The sequence below is a fragment of the Balaenoptera borealis genome (assembly GCF_965194805.1).
Source record: "Balaenoptera borealis genome assembly, chromosome: 8".
Classification (NCBI taxonomy): Eukaryota; Metazoa; Chordata; class Mammalia; order Artiodactyla; family Balaenopteridae; genus Balaenoptera; species Balaenoptera borealis.
In genome coordinates, this window is record NC_138865.1 from 7,360,141 (window position 1) to 7,379,978 (window position 19,838).

The 19,838-nt window shown below is 37.2% G+C and overlaps 1 protein-coding gene and 1 pseudogene across 4 annotated transcripts in view; both read left to right on the forward strand.

Annotated features, from left to right (window-relative positions):
- The first annotated feature begins 1,562 nt into the window (after positions 1–1,562).
- On the forward strand, positions 1,563–10,617 carry LOC309634051 (disintegrin and metalloproteinase domain-containing protein 20 pseudogene; annotated as a pseudogene). Its single transcript has one exon. The product of its transcript is annotated as a disintegrin and metalloproteinase domain-containing protein 20 pseudogene (transcript).
- A 90-nt stretch (positions 10,618–10,707) lies between these two features.
- LOC309634065 (uncharacterized protein) overlaps positions 10,708–19,838 on the forward strand; it is a 130,847-nt gene continuing 121,716 nt past the window's right edge. For all 3 annotated transcript variants that reach the window (XM_082403605.1, XM_082403606.1, XM_082403607.1), the window contains exon 1: positions 10,708–19,405. In XM_082403605.1, the coding sequence (XP_082259731.1) occupies positions 19,258–19,405 (148 nt within the window). In that variant the 5' untranslated portion in view covers positions 10,708–19,257. The remainder of the gene's footprint in view (positions 19,406–19,838) is intronic.

Below are 19,838 nucleotides of genomic sequence, written 5' to 3' on the forward strand. Positions count from 1 at the left end.
CTTGAGTTGAGGATTTTAGGTGACAGTGGTTGAAATGATGCAGTCTAGAACTAGCTGTGAAGGTTAAAAGTAAGATAAACAAAACCTAAAATGTGCGGGAAATTGCAGAAAGAATATTTAAGTCCTTTATTAACTTGAAGAGTAAATATATTAAGAATAATAGTTATGATTAAGTTTTACATGTAAGCATGAATGTAGTCATGGGTTCTAATAAGATAAAGTTTATGGTTAGAGGTGAATGGCTACACATTGTTGAAACTGAGTTCCAAAGGTAAAATAACCTGAGTGTTCTGTGGGTTGTCCACATACTTGCTTAAAACACGAGATGGCGAAAATTATCGCTGGAGAATAAATTAGTAAATCAGGTGCCCAGACTCTGAGGCTTCCACAGGATTGATTGGGAGTGGGTATAAGAGTGAAAAAGAAAGATAGTGGTGTAATGAGATGGCTACTTGTTTAGTGGACTGAAAAGTGGCTTAGGTAATCCAAGCAAATTGCAACCAGAGATCCAGTGTGTATGGCATATGGGAATTCTGAGAATGAAAATTTTCCTCTTTGCTGGGCTTCACATTGTTGACAGGTTTAAAAGAATTAAGTAGGAATAAGGATAGAAGTGTGAGGAGAGAGGAGGTTTTTGTTGCTTTCCATGAAAGTAAGATTCCAAAAGGGAAAGAAAAGTGATTCCAGAGAAAAGAGGTCAAGGTATATAGAACCAAGATTTTTTAAAAATTGAGCAGACATGGGTACATGGTCCAGGAGATGATAGGTCCTGAATCAGGCAATTATCACTTTTATATGACCTACTATGGAATCTGCATTTGGTCAGGGTGTTCTACATCCCTCAAAGGTGACTTCACTTTCTTCTGTTTTTTCAATTTGTCCAGTTGTTCTTGATGTCATTGCCTTAAGCACTCTCTGTACTTCAGTGATTTGATGAAGACTGTGGATATTCATTAGATGAATAAAAATAGGCATTTTATACATAAAATGTTGAATGCGATTTTACAAATACCTAATGTGTATCTTTGCCCCAACCAGTATGTCCAAATTTGTACTCAGGACCATCAAATTATTTAAGCCTGTTTTACTCCTTTATGTTTCCTATGTGTGTAGAACAATGATTGCAGATTATGTGGTTTATTAATATGTTATTCAAGGAAGAATGTAACGCATCAGTGTTGGCAGACAGGCATTGTGCTAGCACCAATTTCTCATTTTCACAAATGTGTGATAATACGTTTGTATCATTCCCATAAAATTTTGTGTATATGTATTTTTCATATAGGATACGTTCTTTTTATGAAATAGGTACATGTGAAGGTTGAACTTGGGAGTTGGCTGCCTTACATCCTAAAAATGAGGGAACTTATATGTCTTCAACCTTGTAGGAAAATATAACCTTCCCCAACATTTTCCTCCCTTTTTTTTGTGATTGATTGATTTTCTCTGCCTTTATTTTGCCTTCAGTATATAGTCACCCCTTGTTATCCATGGGGGACTGGTCCTAGGATCCCCCATGGATACCAAAATCCACAGATGCTCATGACCCTTATGTATAATGGTGTAGTATTTGCATATAAGCTACTACGCACATCCTCCCGTACACTCCAAATCATCTCCAGACTACTTATAACAACTACTACAAAGTAAATGCTATGTAGAGTTAGACATAGAATGTGAATGTTATCTAAATATTTGCCTGTGTGCAGCTAAAGTTTTGCTTTTCAGAGCTTTCTCTGAAAGCTCTGTGGATTTTTGATCCACAGTTAGTTTAATCTGGAGAAGTGGCACTTGTAGATACAGAGGGCCACTGTACTCCCATCTCTTAACTCTCACTTTCCCAGCTAGTTTGATTTCCTTCAATTTTATATTTCCAGATGATTTGAAAATGTTATTCTTCTTAAGAGAATAATCAAATATAAACATATCTGAACAACACCTGTAACGATCCATGGTCTTCCCACCTCAAATATAAAATTGCCTATTGTTGAGTGAACATACTAATATATGTGTAAGACAATTGATACTTTGACCCTTGCAGTTGGACAGAATTAAATGAAAAAGGGAAACAGTAAGAAGGTAGGACAAGTAATAATTAGTTACATGAATGGGACAAAATTATGATATATGTGAGTATTTTTAAAATATCTCTAAGTAATGTGTCTAAATAATTTACCACTGGAAATTGAAAAGAATCACTACAAAGTGGTAATTAATATGTATAAATGAAAACTCCCTCTCAAAACAGGATATATGTTCCCCTTTCCAGTAAGAACCTTTTGTCTTACCTATTTCTATGGAAATGTCCACACATTTTCATATATTTAGAGAAAAGAACAATGTGTCCTTCATCTAGGTTCAACAAGTGTCACCCTAGGCCAATCACCATTCCTTTGGACACCCATGGTCTCTGTCTCACCAGTACTTAAGAGCAAATGCAATGCAGTAAACTCAGCCATGTCTTTAGCCAAACACTCATCCATTTTAACCCACGCCCTTCTCTTCCCCCTCTGTCTTGGTTTGCTCATGACTCCCAGCCCTGTCTCTGCTTTTTTTTGTTTTAGTGCTACGGCTCTGGCAGTGTGACTCTGACAGAAAACAGATTAAAGGTCAGTGCTGCATACAGTCAGCTTACAGGGATGAGACAGAACAGTGATGCGTCCTGCTCTACACACTTTTGCTCTCACCACTGGTTCCATATCGTGGCGCCATAATGGCCGTGGATAAGGCCTTGGTGTGTGTGAGGATCACTCTCCTGCTGCTCTGGTTTGGGGTGTTTCTGCTCCTTTCTGGATCATTCTATGTTGGGCACTCCCAACACCATGGTCCTCCAGAAGTGGTCATACCCTTGAGGATAACACACATTGGCAGAGGCATGAAGCCTCCTGGCTGGCTCTCTTACAGCCTGCGTTTTGGGGGCCAGAGACACGTTCTTCACATGAAGGTCAACAAGCTTTTGTTCTCTAAACACCTCCCAGTGTTCACCTACACAAACCAGTATGCTCTCCTGGAGGACAAGCCTTTTATCCAAAATGACTGCTACTATCAGGGTTACGTGGAGGGGGTCCCAGAATCCCTGGTTGCCCTCAGTACATGTTTGATGGGCTTACAAGGAATATTACAGATAAATAATGTTGTTTATGAAATCAAGCCCAAAAGTCTTTCTACCTCATTTGAACATCTGCTGTATCAGATGGAATATGGAGAGACAGAATTTCCACCCAGAAGATGTGGATTAACAGATGAAGAAATAGCACGACAACTGAAGTTTCAAGAAAGTGTTAATTACACTTTGAAGCAAAGTGGGTATGAAGGCTGGTGGACGCACAGGCGTTTCCTTGAACTGGCAGTGGTGGTAGACCACAATCGATATCTTCATCACCAAAGTAATACCTCAAATGTGCAGTATGAAGTATGCCTTGTTGTCAATGAAATAGGGAACTTTTTACAACTACTGGATGTTAATGTGGTTTTGACTGGAATCGAGATCTGGTCTAAAGAAAACCTCCTTCCAACAGAAAACATACGTAATCTCTTGCGAGAATTTTGTCAATGGAAGAAAAAGAGTTTTAATACCCGCTTGCCACATGATATTGCACATGTTTTTGTAAAGGAAAATTTTGGTACCCTACTTGGCTTAGCCTATGTTGGAACCGTATGTCAACAACGTTATAATTGTGGAGTTGATAGTTTTACAGATGATAAATTGTATGATTTTGCATATATTGTGTCACACGAGATTGGTCATAATCTGGGTATGCAACACGATGAAAACACATGTACGTGTGGGGCTAAAGCATGCATAATGTTTCCAAGTAAATCTCTGGCAACTCGATTCAGCAACTGCAGTTATGCTGCATATTGGAACACTGTTGCAAAAATAAAGTGTTTGCACATTTCACCAAATCCAGAGAATATCTTCACACAGACACGCTGTGGGAACAGTGTGGTTGATGAAGGAGAAGAGTGTGACTGTGGTTCCATGTATATGTGTGCAAAAGATCCCTGTTGTCAGCCAGACTGCACTCTGAGACTTGGGGCTACTTGTGCTTTTGGCCTTTGTTGCAAAAATTGTGACTTGATGCCAGCAGGTTACATGTGTAGAAAAGAAGAAAATGAATGTGATCTTCCAGAGTGGTGTAATGGGACATCCTATCAGTGTCCAGAAGATGTGTATATGCAGGATGGGACCCCTTGCACAGGTGGTGGTTACTGCTATGAAAAGAGATGCAATAACCGCAATGAACAGTGTAGAAAAATTTTTGGCAAGGAGGCCAGGAGCACAAACGAGACTTGCTACAGGGAAGTGAATACCCGAGGTGACCGTTTTGGTAACTGTGGTCTCACAACCACTTCATATATACAATGCAGAATCCCAGATATCCTGTGTGGGAGGATTCAGTGTGAGAACGTGAGAGAAATTCCCCTCCTGAGAGATCATTCTACTGTGCATTGGACTCACATCAATGGAGTCGACTGCTGGGGTACAGACTACCATCTTGGGATGACCATACCTGATATTGGTGAAGTGAAAGATGGTACAGAGTGTGGTACAGAACATATCTGCATCGGAAGGAAGTGTATTTTTAGGCCCAGTTTTGAAAGTGGTTGTTCACCTAAGAGCTGCAATATGAACGGAGTCTGTAACAACAGACATCACTGCCACTGCAACTCCGAGTGGGACCCACCCAAATGCCTGGTAAAAGGTAGTGGAGGCAGTGTTGATAGTGGCCCACCCTCTGGCAAAAAGGAAGAAAACATGAAAGGCAAGAGTTACCTGCTGCTATTTTGCTTGAGTCCTTTTTTTGTTTTATTATTTTGTTTGTTGCTTTTGTTGTTTAAGAGACAAAAAAGATCAGCTAAGCAAAAAGGGAAAAGAGCTCAGACTTAACCTCAGTAAGAAGGGCAAAATGTTGAGATGTTACCTAAGGAAAATGTACAAAATGTTCTGATTTCACCTAAGGAAAAAGAGAAAAACGTTCCAACTCCATCTAAAAAGCCAAAATTTGTGATTTCAAAAAAAAATCCAAAACCTATGAAATTTCTCATGTTTTAAGTTTTAGTTTCCTGGTGGTAGACATGTTACAGCATGTGTCACAGATCACTGACAGAAAACCCCAGAGATGTTATTCTGGATCATAAACATTACCAATTAAACCATCAGTAAAATATGTTAATTCCTAGAACACTTTTACTTTCCGTTATTTTAAGCAACTTAGTGGTTAATTTTTCTTGAAATTACTCTGTGTTTCCTGAGCAAAGGCACAGCTCATGAAGGTGTGTGTATGTGTGTGTGTGTGCACTTTTAATTTGCTATCTCTCAATTCTAAACATCCTTCCCCTTTGTACTTTGTCACACCGGGAATGGGAACCTACAAATCCCATTTCTTCTTTGCCAGTCCCCTTATTATTTGTTTCTGCTAACAGAAAGAACTAGAGGGAGACTAGATACATGGGAAATATTTTGTCGCTGTTCATGTCAGTGTTGCATCATTAACAGCTCTCACCATGACAAGAAAGTAAACCTCAGTCTGCATATTACTATATATACATACATACACTTTTGTCTTTACATACAATTGTATATTATATATACTCCCTAATGGACATTACTTTTCAGCCTCACAGATACTGGCACAGCTACCAAGCATCTTAACTTTCTTAGTTCTGAGTCCCAGGTCCTTGAGTCTTCTACCAAATCCCTGAGTCCTAGCCTGAGTCCTAGATCCATGGGACCTATTCAAAACCTGTAGGTTTATTAATGCCACCTCTTTCCTGCAAGCCCCAGCCCTAGGAGTAATAGCTACATCTTCATAACTCATGATTATCCTCATAGTGTGGGTTCCTCTCTTGTGACTGAACTCTGACTGATACAGTACTTAACTTGGCATAAAGGAGTCTGACATCAGAAGGTTTGAACTGTTCACACCACTGCCCTTACCATCTCGGGGATGTGATTTAAACTTAGAATTACTTTAAAATCAGAAAAGAGAGAACAATTATATGTGCCACTCAAATCCTTCATAATTTTTACTTATAATATGTATAAAGAATATACTTATACGTCTCTTTAGGATATGCAAGTCATAGCAACCTTCTTTCCTCTGGAAAAAACCTAAACAATACTAATTATATTTTAAGAACCAAGTTTAGGGGCACCAGAGAATTAAGGTAACAATATAGAGTAGAAGAACTAAAATTTCAGGCATCAAAATGAAATTCTGAAAACTGTGAACACCTGCCACCTATTTTTTCCCCTGAGTACTTACTGATGTTGCATTTGATTTAAGCATTAGGTTTGGCCCAGTGAAAGGACCTCTGCTGTTAGTTTTTGTTATTCTCTAAGTGGAAAAGAAGAATCTATAGGAAAGGGAAAATCCCACTAGGAAAGGCAAATATTATATAAGGACTGAGGACCAACCACTTAAATATGCCAGTACATAGATTAAAAAACAAAATAATGTAAAAGCAACAATAACTAAAATTAACAGTCAAGGAATAAGCATGAAGATGTAAAATATGACATCAGAAACAAAATGTGGGAGAGGGGAGCAAAAAATATAGATCTTTAGAATGCATTTGAACTTAAAATAACTACCAGCTTAAAACAAGTAGATATAATTATACACCAACATATATGAACCACATGGTAACCACAAATCAAAAACCTGTAACAGATATGCAAAAACTTTCTATTTACAGAAAGGAACACAAGCACAGTACTAAAGAAAATCATCAAACCACAAGGGAAGAAACAAAAAGAAGAAATGAACAGAGAAGAATTACAAAAACAAGTAATAAATGGAAACAAGTACATATCTCTCAATAATTATTTTACTTTACTTTTTATTGAAGTAGAGTTGATTGATTATATTAGTTTCAGTATACGGCATACAGATTCAGTGTTTTTGCAGATTATACTCCATTATAAGTTATTATAATGACTATAATGCCCTATGATATACAAAATATCCTTGTTGCTTATCTATTTTAGACATAGTAGTTTGTATCTCTTAATCCCATACTCCTAATTTGTCCCTCCTCCTTTCCCTCTCCCCTTTGGTAACCACTAGTTTGTTTTGTATAACTGTGAGTCTGTTTCTCTTTTGCATATACATTCACTGGTATTAATTTTTAGATTCCATATATAAGTAATATCACACAGTATTTCTCTTTGTCTGACTTATTTCACTAAGCATAGCATTCTTGAGTCATTCAACATTGTTGCAAATGGCAGAACTTCATTCTTATTTATGGCTGAATAATATTCCATTATACATACATATACCACATCTTCTTTATCCATTTGTCTGTTGATGGACACTTGGATTGTGTCCATGTCTTGTTTACTGTAAATAGTGTTGCTGTGAACATTGGGTGCATGTATCTTTTCAAATTAGTGTTTTCATTTCTTGCAGATATATACCCAGGTATGGAATTGCTGGATCATATGGTAGTTTTACTTCTAGATTTTGGAGGAACCTCCATACTGTTTTCCATAGGGGCTGCGCCAATTTATATCCCCACCAACACTGTCCAAGGGCTCCCTGTTTTCCACACCCTTGCCCACATTTTTTATCTCTGTTCTTTTTTTTTTTAAGTAATCTTATTTTATCTATCTATTTATTTATTAGCTGCGTTGGGTCTTCACTGCTGTGCGTGGGCTCTCTAGCTGTGGCAAGCAGGGGCTACTTTTCGTTGCAGTGCGCAGGCCTCTCATTGCAGTGGCTTCTCTTGTTGCAGAGCACAGGCTCTAGGCATGCGGGCTTCAATAGTTGCAGCATGTGGGCTCAGCAGTTGTGGCTCTCGGGCTCTAGAGCGCAGGATCAGTAGTTGTGGTGCAGGGGCTTAGTTGCTCTGTGGCATGTGGGGTCTTCCCGGACCAGGGCTCGAACCCATGTCCCCCGTGTTGGCAGTCGGATTCTTAACCACTGCACCACCAGGGAAGTCCCAATCTGTGTTCTTATGATTATAGCCATTTTGACAGTTGTGAGGTGATATCTCATTGTGGTTTTGATTTGCATTTCTCTAATAATTAGTGACACTGGGCATCTTTTCATGTGCCTGTTAGCCATCTATATGTCTTCATTGGAAAAATGTCTATTCAGTCCTTTTGACCAGTTTTTAATCGAGTTCTTTGATTTGTTGACTTGTATGTGTTCTTTGTATACATTGGATATTAATTTCTTATCAGATGTATCATTATAAACTATCTTCTCTCATTTAGTATGTAGCTTTTTCATTTTGTTGATAGGTTCCTTTGCGTGAAAAACTTTAAAGTTTGATGTAGTCCCTTTTTATTTTTTCCCCTCTCCTGAGGAGATATATGCAAGAAAATATTGCTAAGGTCCTCTGGTGCAGAGTGAGCTGGACCAGGGCTTTAGTTCAAATAGGGCAGGGAAGCACAGCAAGGCAATCAAGGGTACCCTTGCAAAAAAAAACAAACAAACAAAGGGTAACCTGGCAGACACTAGGGAAGGAATCTCTCCACCCGGCCTGACAGTAACCCAGCACCCACATACTCCTCAGGAGTTGAGTCCAACTTTCTCAAGCCTATCTGTCCCACTGGTTCTCCACATACCACAGAGCTTGTCTCCTATGTGTAAGACCCCAGTACTGGGAGGCCCAGTCTGTGGCTCAACCTGCTCACAACCTGGGGTGGGGGAAGCGGCGGGTAATTCCCCCATGCAATCTCCCTTTTCCTCTCAGCCCACTGCCAGGGGCACAGATCCTATCCCTATTGCTTTTCCTCCCATCCTACACAATTACATGTATATCTTTTCTACAGCCTTATTTGTACAGTAGTCCTTCAGCCAATTTGCAGTAAGTTTCAGTGAGAATTGTTCCACATGTAGATGTCTTTTTGGTTTATTTGTGGCGGGAGTTGAGCTCCACATCCTTTTACTCCACCATCATTAATTGCTTTAAATGTCAATGGATCAGGTGGCAGAGTAGAAAGACCTCCTCTCATTGGCACACCAAAATTATAACTATTGGCAAAACAACTCTGGATGAAAGAAACCAGAACCTAACAAAAAAAAAAAAAAACTTCTACAATTAAATATATAAAGAAGGAACCACAACAACATATGTAAGAAGGGCAGAGTAGCCGGACAATCAAGTTCCATAGCCCCAGGTGGCCAACCCACAAACAGGAGAATAATTACAATTGCATAGGTTCTCCCCAAGGAGTGAGGGGTCTGAATCCGACATCAGGCTCCCTACCCCAGGCATCCTGTTCCAGGAAGAAAAGCCTCCACAACATTTGGCTTTGAAGGCCAGTAGGGCTCATCTCTGGGAGTGCCTGAGGACTGTGTGAAACAGAGACTCCATTCCTAAATGGTGCACACAGGTCCTCACACACTCTGGGACCCAGGGCAGAAGGAGTAATTTGAAAGGAGCCTGGGTCAAACCTACCTGCTGATCTTGGAGCGTCTCCCAGAGTGTCAGGACAACTGGAGCTCACCCTAGGCACACAGACATGAGTGACATCCATTTTTGGATGGATGGAGCTCATTCTACAATGTGGACACCGGTACTGGTAAGTGCCATTCTGGTATGCCTCCTCTAGATTTATTAACAGCAGGACCCAGGCCCACCAAAGCCCAAGAGCCTGTTGGCAACAGTGTTGGGATGCCTCAGGCAAAGCAACTAACTAGGTGGGGACACAACCCCACCCACCAGCAGACAGGCTGCCTAATACCCTCTATCCCACAGATGACCCTGATCAAGATCCTGTCCACTAAAGGGCCCAGGTGTCATCCCCACACACCAGTGTGCAGGCACTAGAACTGGGACACCAAGGGCAATGAAGCCAAACACCCAGGGACTCATCCCCAAACACAAGGGGCCAGGCACCAGCCCCAGAATCCCAGGCCCTGCCCAGCAGCAAGCCTTTCTTATCCTCAGAACCACCTTCACCCACAAGTGGGTGGACACCAACCCCAGGAAACCACAGCCTGGCAGCCTGTAGACCCAGCCTACCCACCAGCAAGCCAGCAACTGCTCTGGGACCTGCAAGGTGTGGGCCCTGCTCACCAGTGAGCCTGCCCTAACCTTGAGACCAGCCTTACCAAGAAGCTGCCATACACCAGCCACAGGGCAAAGAAAACCAAAACACTAAATCAAGAAGATACGTACACCCCAATGTTCACAGCAGCCAAAGTAAATGTCCATCAACAGATGAATGTATAAAGAAGATACGGTATATATATACAATGGAATACCACTCTGCCATAAGAATGAAATTGTGCCATTTGGAACAACACGGTTGGACTTGGAGGATATTATGTTTAGTGAAATAAGTCAGACAGACAAAAACAAATACTATGTTATCACTTATATTTAGAATCTAAAAAATACAACAAACCAGTGAATATAACAAAAAAGAAACAGACTGGAAGATACAGAGAACAAACTCATGGTTAAAAGTTGGAGAGAGAAGCAGGGAGGGGCAAGATAGGAGTGGGTGATTAAGAAGTGCAAACTTTTATGTATAAAACGAATAATCTAGAAGGATATATTGTACAGCTCAGGGAACATAGCCAATATGTTGTAACAACTATAAATGGAGTATAATCTTTAAAAATTGTGAACCAGTATATTGTACACCTGAAACTTATGTAATACTGTAAATTAACAATAACTCAAAAAAAGTCAATGGACTAAATGCTCCAATCAACAGACACAGAGTAGCTGATTGGATTAAGAAAACGAAGACTTTCAATATGCTGCCTACAAGAGGCTCACTTCAGAGCTAAAGAAACACAGAGACTGAAAGTGAGGGCTTGGAAAAGATATTTTATCCAAACAGAAACAAGAAAGTGTGTGAAGCAATACTCACATCAGAAGAAATAGGCTTAAAAACAAAGATTATAACAAAAGACAAAGAGAAATTATATAATCATAAAGGGATGAATACCAGAGGGATATTACACTGAATATATACACACCCAATACAGGAGTATCTAAAACAAATCCTAACTGAGATAAATGGAGAAGTCATAATAATACAATAACAGTAGGAGACTTTAACACTCCACTAACATCAATGGACAGATCATCCAAACATAAAATCAGTAAGAAAACACTGGCCTTATATGACACAATAGATCAGTTGGACTTAATTGATATATACAGAACATTCCTTCTGCAAGCAACAGAAGTAAATGAAACAGAGACTTAAAAAAACAATATAAAGGGATCAGTGAAACTAAAAGCTGGTTCTTTGAAAAGATAAACAAAATTAATAAACCTCTGCCAGACTCATCAAGAAAAAAAGGGAGAGGGACAAATCAATAAAATCAGGAATGAAAAAGAATTTACAATCAACACCACAGAAATACGGAAGATTATAAGAGTCTACTATGAACAACTATACGCCCCCAAAAAATACACAACCAGAAGAAAATTGACAAATTCCTAGAAAGGTATAACCTCCCAAGACTGAACCAGTAAGAAATAGAAAATGTGAACAGACCAATTACCAATAATGAAACTGAATCAGTAATTTAAAAACTCCCAACAAACCAAAGTGCAGGACCAGTTGCCTTCACAGGTGAATTCTACCAAACATTTACAGAACAGTTAACATTTATACTTCTAAAACTATTCCAAAAAATTGCAGAGGAAGGAACACTTCCAAACTCATTCTATGAGGCCAGTACCACCCTGACACCAAAACCAAAGATATAACAAAAAAAAGAAAAATATAGGCCAACATCACTGATGATCATAGAAGCAAAAATCCTCAACAAAATATTAGCAAACAGGATCCAACAATACATTAAAAGGATCATACACTATGATCAAGTGGGATTTATCCCAGGGTTGCAAGAATTTTTCAATGTCTACAAATCGACTGATATGAGCACCACATTAACAAAATGAAGAATAAAAACTATGTGATCATCACAATAGATGCAGAAAATGCTTCTGATAAAATTCAACATCCTCTTATGATTAAAAAAAACTTTCCAGAAACTGGACATAGAGGGAACATACCTCAAAATAATATAGGCCATATATGACAAAAACGCAGCTAACACATTCAACAGTGAAAAGCTGAAAGCATTTCTTCTAAGATCAGGAATAAGACAAGGATGCTTGCTTGCTTGCTTGCTTATTGACTGACTGATTGATTGATTGATTGCTGTGTTGGGTCTTCATTGTTGCGCACGGGCTTTCTCTAGTTGCGGCGAGAGGGGGCTACTGTTCCTTGCAGTGTGCGGGCTTCTCACTGCAGTGGCTTCTATTGTTGCGGAGCACAGGCTCTAGGAACGTGGGCTTCAGCAGTCGTGGCTCGTGGACCCTAGGGCACAGGTTCAATAGCTGCGGTGCATGGGCTTAGCTGCTCCACAGCATGTGGGATCTTCCCAGACCAAAGATCAAACCCATGTCTCCTGCACTGACAGAGGGATTTTTAACCACTGCACCACCAGGGAAGTCCCAAGATGCCCACTCTTGCCACTTTTTATTCAACATAGCTTTAGAAGTCCTAGCCACAGCAATCAGAGAAGAAAAAGAAATAAAAGAAATCCAAATTGGAAAGGAAGCAGTAACTGTCACAGTTTGCAGATTTCATGATATTGTACATAGAAAATTCTAAAGACACCACCAGAAAACTACTAGAGCTTGTCAATGAATCTGGTAAAGTTTCAGGATACAAAAATAATGTACAGAAATCTGCTGCATTATTACACACTAACAATAAACTGTGAGAAAGAGAAATCAAGGAAACAATCCCATTTACCATCACATCAAAAAGAAAAAAATACATAGGAATAAACATACTTGAGCTCCCATATGCTCCAGCAATCCCACTCCTGGACATATATCTGGAAAAGACTAAAACATTAATTCAAATAGATATATGCACCCCCAATGTTCATAGCAGCATTATTTACAACAGCCTAAAACCTGTACTTGGATAACTATAAGACACTGATGAAAGAAATGAAAGCCAATACAAACAGATAGAAAGATATATGGTGTCCCTGGACTGAAAGAATAGTACTGAATAGTATTGTTAAAATGACCATACATCCCAAGGCAATCTACAGATTCAATGCAATCCATATCAAAATACCAATGGTATTTTCACAGAACTTAGACAAATTTCAAAATTTGTAAGGAAACACAGAAGACCTCGATTAGCCTAACAATCTTTAGAAAGAAATTCAGAGCTGGAGGAATAACAACTCTAAGACTTCAGATTAGACTATGAAGCTACAGTAATCAAAACTGTATGGTACTGGCACAAAAAAAACCAGACACTGTAACAGAATAGAGGGTCCAGAAATAAATCCATGTACTTATGGACAATTAATCTATGACAAAGGATACAAGAATATACAATGGAGAAAAGACAGTTTCTTTAATAAGTGGTGTGAGAAAAACTGAACAGCTACATGTAAAAGAATGAAATGAGAATATTCTCTAACATCACATAAAAAATAAACTCAAAATGGATTAAAGACCTAAACATATGACTGGATACCATAAAACTCCTAGAGGAAAACAGGCAGAACACTCTTTTTGACATAAATCGTAGCAATATTTTTTTTTTGGATCTGTCTCCTAAAGCAAAGGAAATAAAAGCAAAAATAAACAAATGGGACTTAATTGAATTTAAAAGCTTTTGCAAAGCAAATGAATCCACTGACAAAATGAAAAGACAATCTACAGAATGGGAGAAAATATTTTCAAATGATATGACTGATAAGGGAGTAATATCCGAAATATAGAAACAATTCATACAACTGATCAGCAAAAAAAAAAAAAACCAAACAACCCAATTAAAAAATGTGAAGAACTGAATAGATATCTTTTCAAACAGAACACTGTGACAGCCAACAGGCACATGAAAAGGTGTTCAACATCACTAATCATTAGGGAAATGCAAATCAAAACCACAATATGATATCACCACACACATCAGAATGACTATTATTAAAAAGAATACAAATAATAAATCATTGGTCAGGACATGGAGAAAAGAGAACCCTCGTACACTGTTGGTGAGAATGTAAATTGGTGCAGCCACTGTGGAAAACAGTATGGAGACTTCTCAAAAAACTAACGAGGGCATTAAGAGGTACAAACTATCATGTATAAAACAAGCTACAAGTATACAATGTACAACACAGGGAATACAGCCATTATTTTATAATAACTAAAAATGGAGTATAACCTTTAAAAGTTGTGAATCACTATATTGTATACCTGTAACTTATATAATATTATATATCAACTATATCTCAAAAAATAAGGAAATAAAATTAAAAAGTAAATAAAATTAAAAAGTTTAAATGAATCTTCAAATATTTGTAAGAGTGGTAAAATATTTTTCTCCCAACTGGCTTGTTTTCATCACAAAAAAGATCACATTATGTGTTTCAAGCATGCAAATCTCAATCAATTTAGATAAGCAAGATAAACCAGAATTAAATGTCTCCATATAATTGTGAATTTATTCCGAGTGTAGTAGATTTCTATTACTGAATTTTTAAAGAAAAAGAAAAAAAGAGAACACACAACCCTCTGATAGTGTGAAACAAATGACAAAACATTAAGAAAATTCTCATTATTAACATGCACGTTAATTCTTGTTTGTCTTAAAAGGTGAATAACAAATGTACCCATACAGTGGGCTCTATGTGAAGCCCTTCATATAAATTTTTTCATTTAACTTTCACTATAGCCTCATGGGAAGGTAATTGTTTTCACCTTCTGCATGTAAGGAACCTAAGGTCTAAAGAGGTTTTACTCCTTCCTTAAAGTCATGCATTTACTAGGTGGGAGCTCTGATATAGCTGATTCCAAAGCCTAAGCATTTATTCATCACCTACTACTTTTCTAAATAAAGGACTGTAGCACTGGCCTCAAAATGCTAGGCTAAAAAAAAGTAAACCTAAGGGAAATTAGGGGGCAGGAAATAATAAAAAGAAGCAAATATTAATGAAATGGAGGCTAAATAAACAGAATAGAAACGATCAACTGGATGGAAATATATTCATTTAAAAAAAAGCACAACAGGCCAACTTCCAGAAATATAGATGAAAAAGAAATAAAACCACCAGTAAAAATATGTCATGAAAAATTATAATATTTTTATATATATAGTGTAGCATATATTTACAGCATTATAAATAAATGCTATGAACAAATTACTTAGATGGAATGTGTCACTTTAAGTAAAAATATAAATGAATAATATCAATTTGTAAAAGATAAAAATCTGATTGACCAAATGAAATTAATAATAGATGTATTATTTTCCCTATATTTTACCCAAAGAGTACATATACTCAGTTTACTTTTCTCCCCAATAGTAAACTGTTGAGCGTTGAACCTTAAGGAATAGATCATAATTATTAACATGCAGAAATTATTTTATAGGAAAAAACTAAAGGAAAAGGTATTCAACTAATATTATGGGTCTAGTAAAAATTTGGACAAGAACCAATACCAGAAAGAAAGACTGATTTCGCAGAGATTGATACAAAAATCATAAATAACAAGTATAACAAATACAGCAAAAATGAGGAAATAACATTTTAAGCAGGGGGAAATAACATTTTCATAAAGTATGGTTCATTTTTAAAAGGCGAGGGTAATTTAATACCAGAAAATATAATTTCTTACTGGATTAAAGGAAATAAAACATATGCTCATTCCAATACATGCAAAAAAATAATTAAATAACTTTTAAGCTCTATTGACAATGAAAAGAATTTCTTAGCCAAGTAGGAATAAAAGGAAACTTTCCTAACCTGATAATAAATATTGTTGAGAAACGTAAAACTGAACACTTTAAAATGAATTTTTCAGAGTTCACAGTGAAATTGGGAATAAAGCAATGTTGTTCTTTATCACCACTTAATATTAACTTTTTGTTTGAGGACCCAGACAAATTACATTGAGAAGTAAAAACTATGGAACTGGAAAACAAATATAAAAACTGCCATTAAATGTAGCTTACATGAATTTCTACATATAAAATTCTAATATACAAATTCTAAAAGCTAAGAAGGAAATTTAGAAAATATAAAATATTATAAATAATAAAGGATTCTTACAAATCAATATAAATGACAACCATAAATTGGTTTGTCATATATATTAAAAATCAATGAGTAGAGAAACAAGAACTCACGTTAGAGAGAAAGGTAAATGCTTATAACCACTTTGGAAAAGTATTTGGCAATATCTCAAAGCTGGACATATGCATATAAGCCATATATGCTAGTAATTCCAATCCTAGCTATATATCCATCCAAAATGTGTATTTATATTCTCCAAAAACATGCACGTGACTGTTCATGGCAACACTATCCATTACAGCCAAAAACAGTAAAAACTCAAATATGATCTATACAGATCTTCCTCAACTTACAATGGAGTTATGTCCTGATATACCTGTTGGAAGTTGAAAATATCATAAGCCCAAAGTGCATTTGATACACCTAACCAAATGAACATTATAGCTTAGCCTAGCCTACCTTAAAACGTGCTCAGAACACTCACATTAGCCTATAGTCAATCAAAATCATGTAACACAAAGCTTATTTTATAATAAAGTACTGACTATCTCATGTAATTTATTGAATGCAATGCTGAAAGTGAAAAACAGAATGGCTGTCTGCGTACAGAATGGTGTAAGTGTATTGGTGCCTACCCTAATGATCACATACATGGCTGACTGGGAACTGCAGCTCGTTGCCACAACATGAGAGAATATCTTACCATGTATCACTAGCCTGGGAAAAGATCAAAATTCAAAGTGCAGTTTCTACTGAATGTGTATTGCTCTCCCACCATTGTAAAGCTAAAAAACTGTTAGATTGAACCAATGGAAGTCCAGGACCATGCACCCCAACGTTCACAGCAACACTATTTACAACAGCCAGGACATGGAAGCAACCTAAATGTCCATCGACAGATGAATGGATAAAGAAGATGTGGTACATATATACACAATGGAAAACTACTCGGCTATAAAAAAGATGAAATAATGCCATCTGCAGCTACAGGGATGGAACTAGAGATTACCATACTAAGTGAAGTCAGAAAGAGAACGACAAATACCGTATGATATCACTTACATGTGGAATCTAAAATATGACACAAATGAACTTATTGCAGCTACAAACTACTATATATTAAATAGACAAGGTCCTACTGTATAGCTCAATATATATATCCAATATCCTGTAATAACCCATAATGAAAAAAAATTTTTTTAATGTATGTATAACTGATTCACTTTGCTGTACACCAGAAACTAACACAACATTGTAAATCAAATATACTTCAATTAAAAAAAAAGTCAGGGACCGTATGTATAACAAATGATGTTAGAGTAGTTAATGTCCATACAGAAAAACAAAATATAAGAAAATTAGAATTCCACCTAAGCCATACATAAAATTAATTCCTGGTAAGTTAAAAGACTTAAATTTGAGAGAGAAAAAAAGACTAAATCTTGGGGTTTTTTTAAAAAAAAAAAGTGGGGGGGGGGAGAATATCTGATCGGTCTTGGAGAATGGAAGCATTTCTTGAAAAAGATAAAGTAAAAACTAAAGATGTATAAATTAGACTACATTAAATTAATGCATGTTCAACTAAAGACACTCTAAGATTAAAAGTTAGTCACGTGGGAAGCAGCCACATAGCACAGGGACATCAGCTCGGTGCTTTGTGACCACCTAGAGGGGTGGGATACGTAGGGTGGGAGGGAGACCAAGAAGAAGGGGATATGGGGATATATGTATACGTATAGCTGATTCACTTTGTTATACAGCAGCAACTAACACACCAGTGTAAAGCAATTATACTCCAATAAAGAAGTTTAAAAAAAAAAAGCTTAGTCACAAAGTAGAACAAAATGTTTGCAAGAATTATGTTATTATTGAGACTATATAAAGCATTCACATACATCAATAAAAAAGACACACAATCTAACAGGAAATCATCTCCAAGTTTTGGACAGAAATATGCAGAAAGAAAATTCTCATACACTGTTGCTGAAAGTTTGAACTGACACAACTATTTTGTAGAGTTATTTAGGAATAGCTACCAAAAGTAATGGTTTGCATTCACTTTGATCTGGCCATTTAATGTATAGTACATCAGATAAATTGTTGCACATGTGCATATAAAAAAAGAGTATTTATTATAGAATGTTTTAAAAAGTTGGAAACGTTTTAATTGTCCATTACCTGGAAGGAAATATACACATTTTTGAATACTTATATAATGCAACTTTGGTAAATAAATTAGAGGTGCATGTAGCGGTAACGCTAAATGTCTGAAATTACAGCATTGTATGAAAACGCAAGTTGCCAATAATTTGTACAGTATTCTGTCATCTATACACAATTTGAAATACACAAGTCTATACTGTTTCTAAATACATACCAGTGTACCACGGAATAATATGACTCCAAGTCACTATCAAATTCTTAATATTAGTTACTTCTGAAAAGGCAGAACACAGTGTGATGCAGTGAAGTAAGGGAGTGTCAGGGTACAGTACTCTGGAAATTCAGCCATCTCTAACTTATGTTTGTGTTTAAAAACGTGAAGCAATGTGGTAAAATGTAGAAACTTCATGGAAATATAGGAGATGCATGTTTTATATACAATCTACATTTTCCGATAAATTAAAATAAATTCATCACTTTTTTAAAGAAGTATTCTACTGAGATTTCAAGTAATTATTTGACTCGGGTCAGAAGGAACATAAAATTGTGTTACTGAAAACAACTACAAAACAAGTAATTATAATTTGGGGTGATATTAGAACAATTTATTTGCATCAGTCCAGCTTCAGTTGTGAAATAGAAAAACTTCTCTACTACATTAAAAGGGAATATTTAATACTAGGAATTGGTTGCTTACAAAATTCACAGGAAGGGCTAGAGAAAGAGAGTCTAAGCTTGAGCCTAAAGTGACTCACGGACCATAATCATGAAGCTGGGTGTAATAGGCAAGGCCCTCCTGAGAAACAGAACCAAGAGGAGATACAAATATGAGTGAACCAGAAAAGAAATAAACATACTCTAGAGCTAGAGACAATAACAAATGGAATACCTAAACTTTTCGTTTTTTTGAGGTAGGCCTACCTTCACAGTGGACGCGAAACAGCCGCTCTCCTCAAAACTCAGCCCGCGGTTTCCCACCGGAAGTTACACTTCCCGCTCTCAGGTTCTCGCGCTCTTTGACGGCAGAGCTCGCGGAATTGGTTACGTGAGTATGGAGAGCGAGAGGTCCCAAAATCTGCAGTCCGCAAACTGGAAAACCGAAGAACGAGCGGGAGAACCCTTGGCTGGGGTAACTTCCGGTTGGGAATTCAGCCTGCTTGAGAACAGAGAAGAGCTGGTGTTTCAGTTCCACGACGAAGGTAGGACAGCCTCAAAAATAAAAATCAAATATCCGGGTCACTCATAATCTCACCTTGATAACCTGCGTTCTCAGTACCAGATTATAAAGTTCACCACCGCCAACTCGCCGTATCTCAAAGTAGGAGAGAAGAGAAAGGAGGAAAAAAGGAGAATGCTGCTTAATTTATAATATATACAAGGATACCTAACACGGGGAGATATGTATGTGTATTAGGCTGAAAGAAATTCCTTCCGTTTCCATTTCTTGTTCTGCGTTCTTCTTGCCCTCAGCCTACGTCTCTTGGCTGGGACCTCTACGTCATGGGGTGACTCGCTCAGAATTTTTTAAAAAGCCAGTTTTTGTCTGATGAAACAGTAGAATTTATGAATTTTAGTGCATATTTATTCTTGAGTACACATCTTTTTATTATTTGGGGTGATAAAATGGGAAGA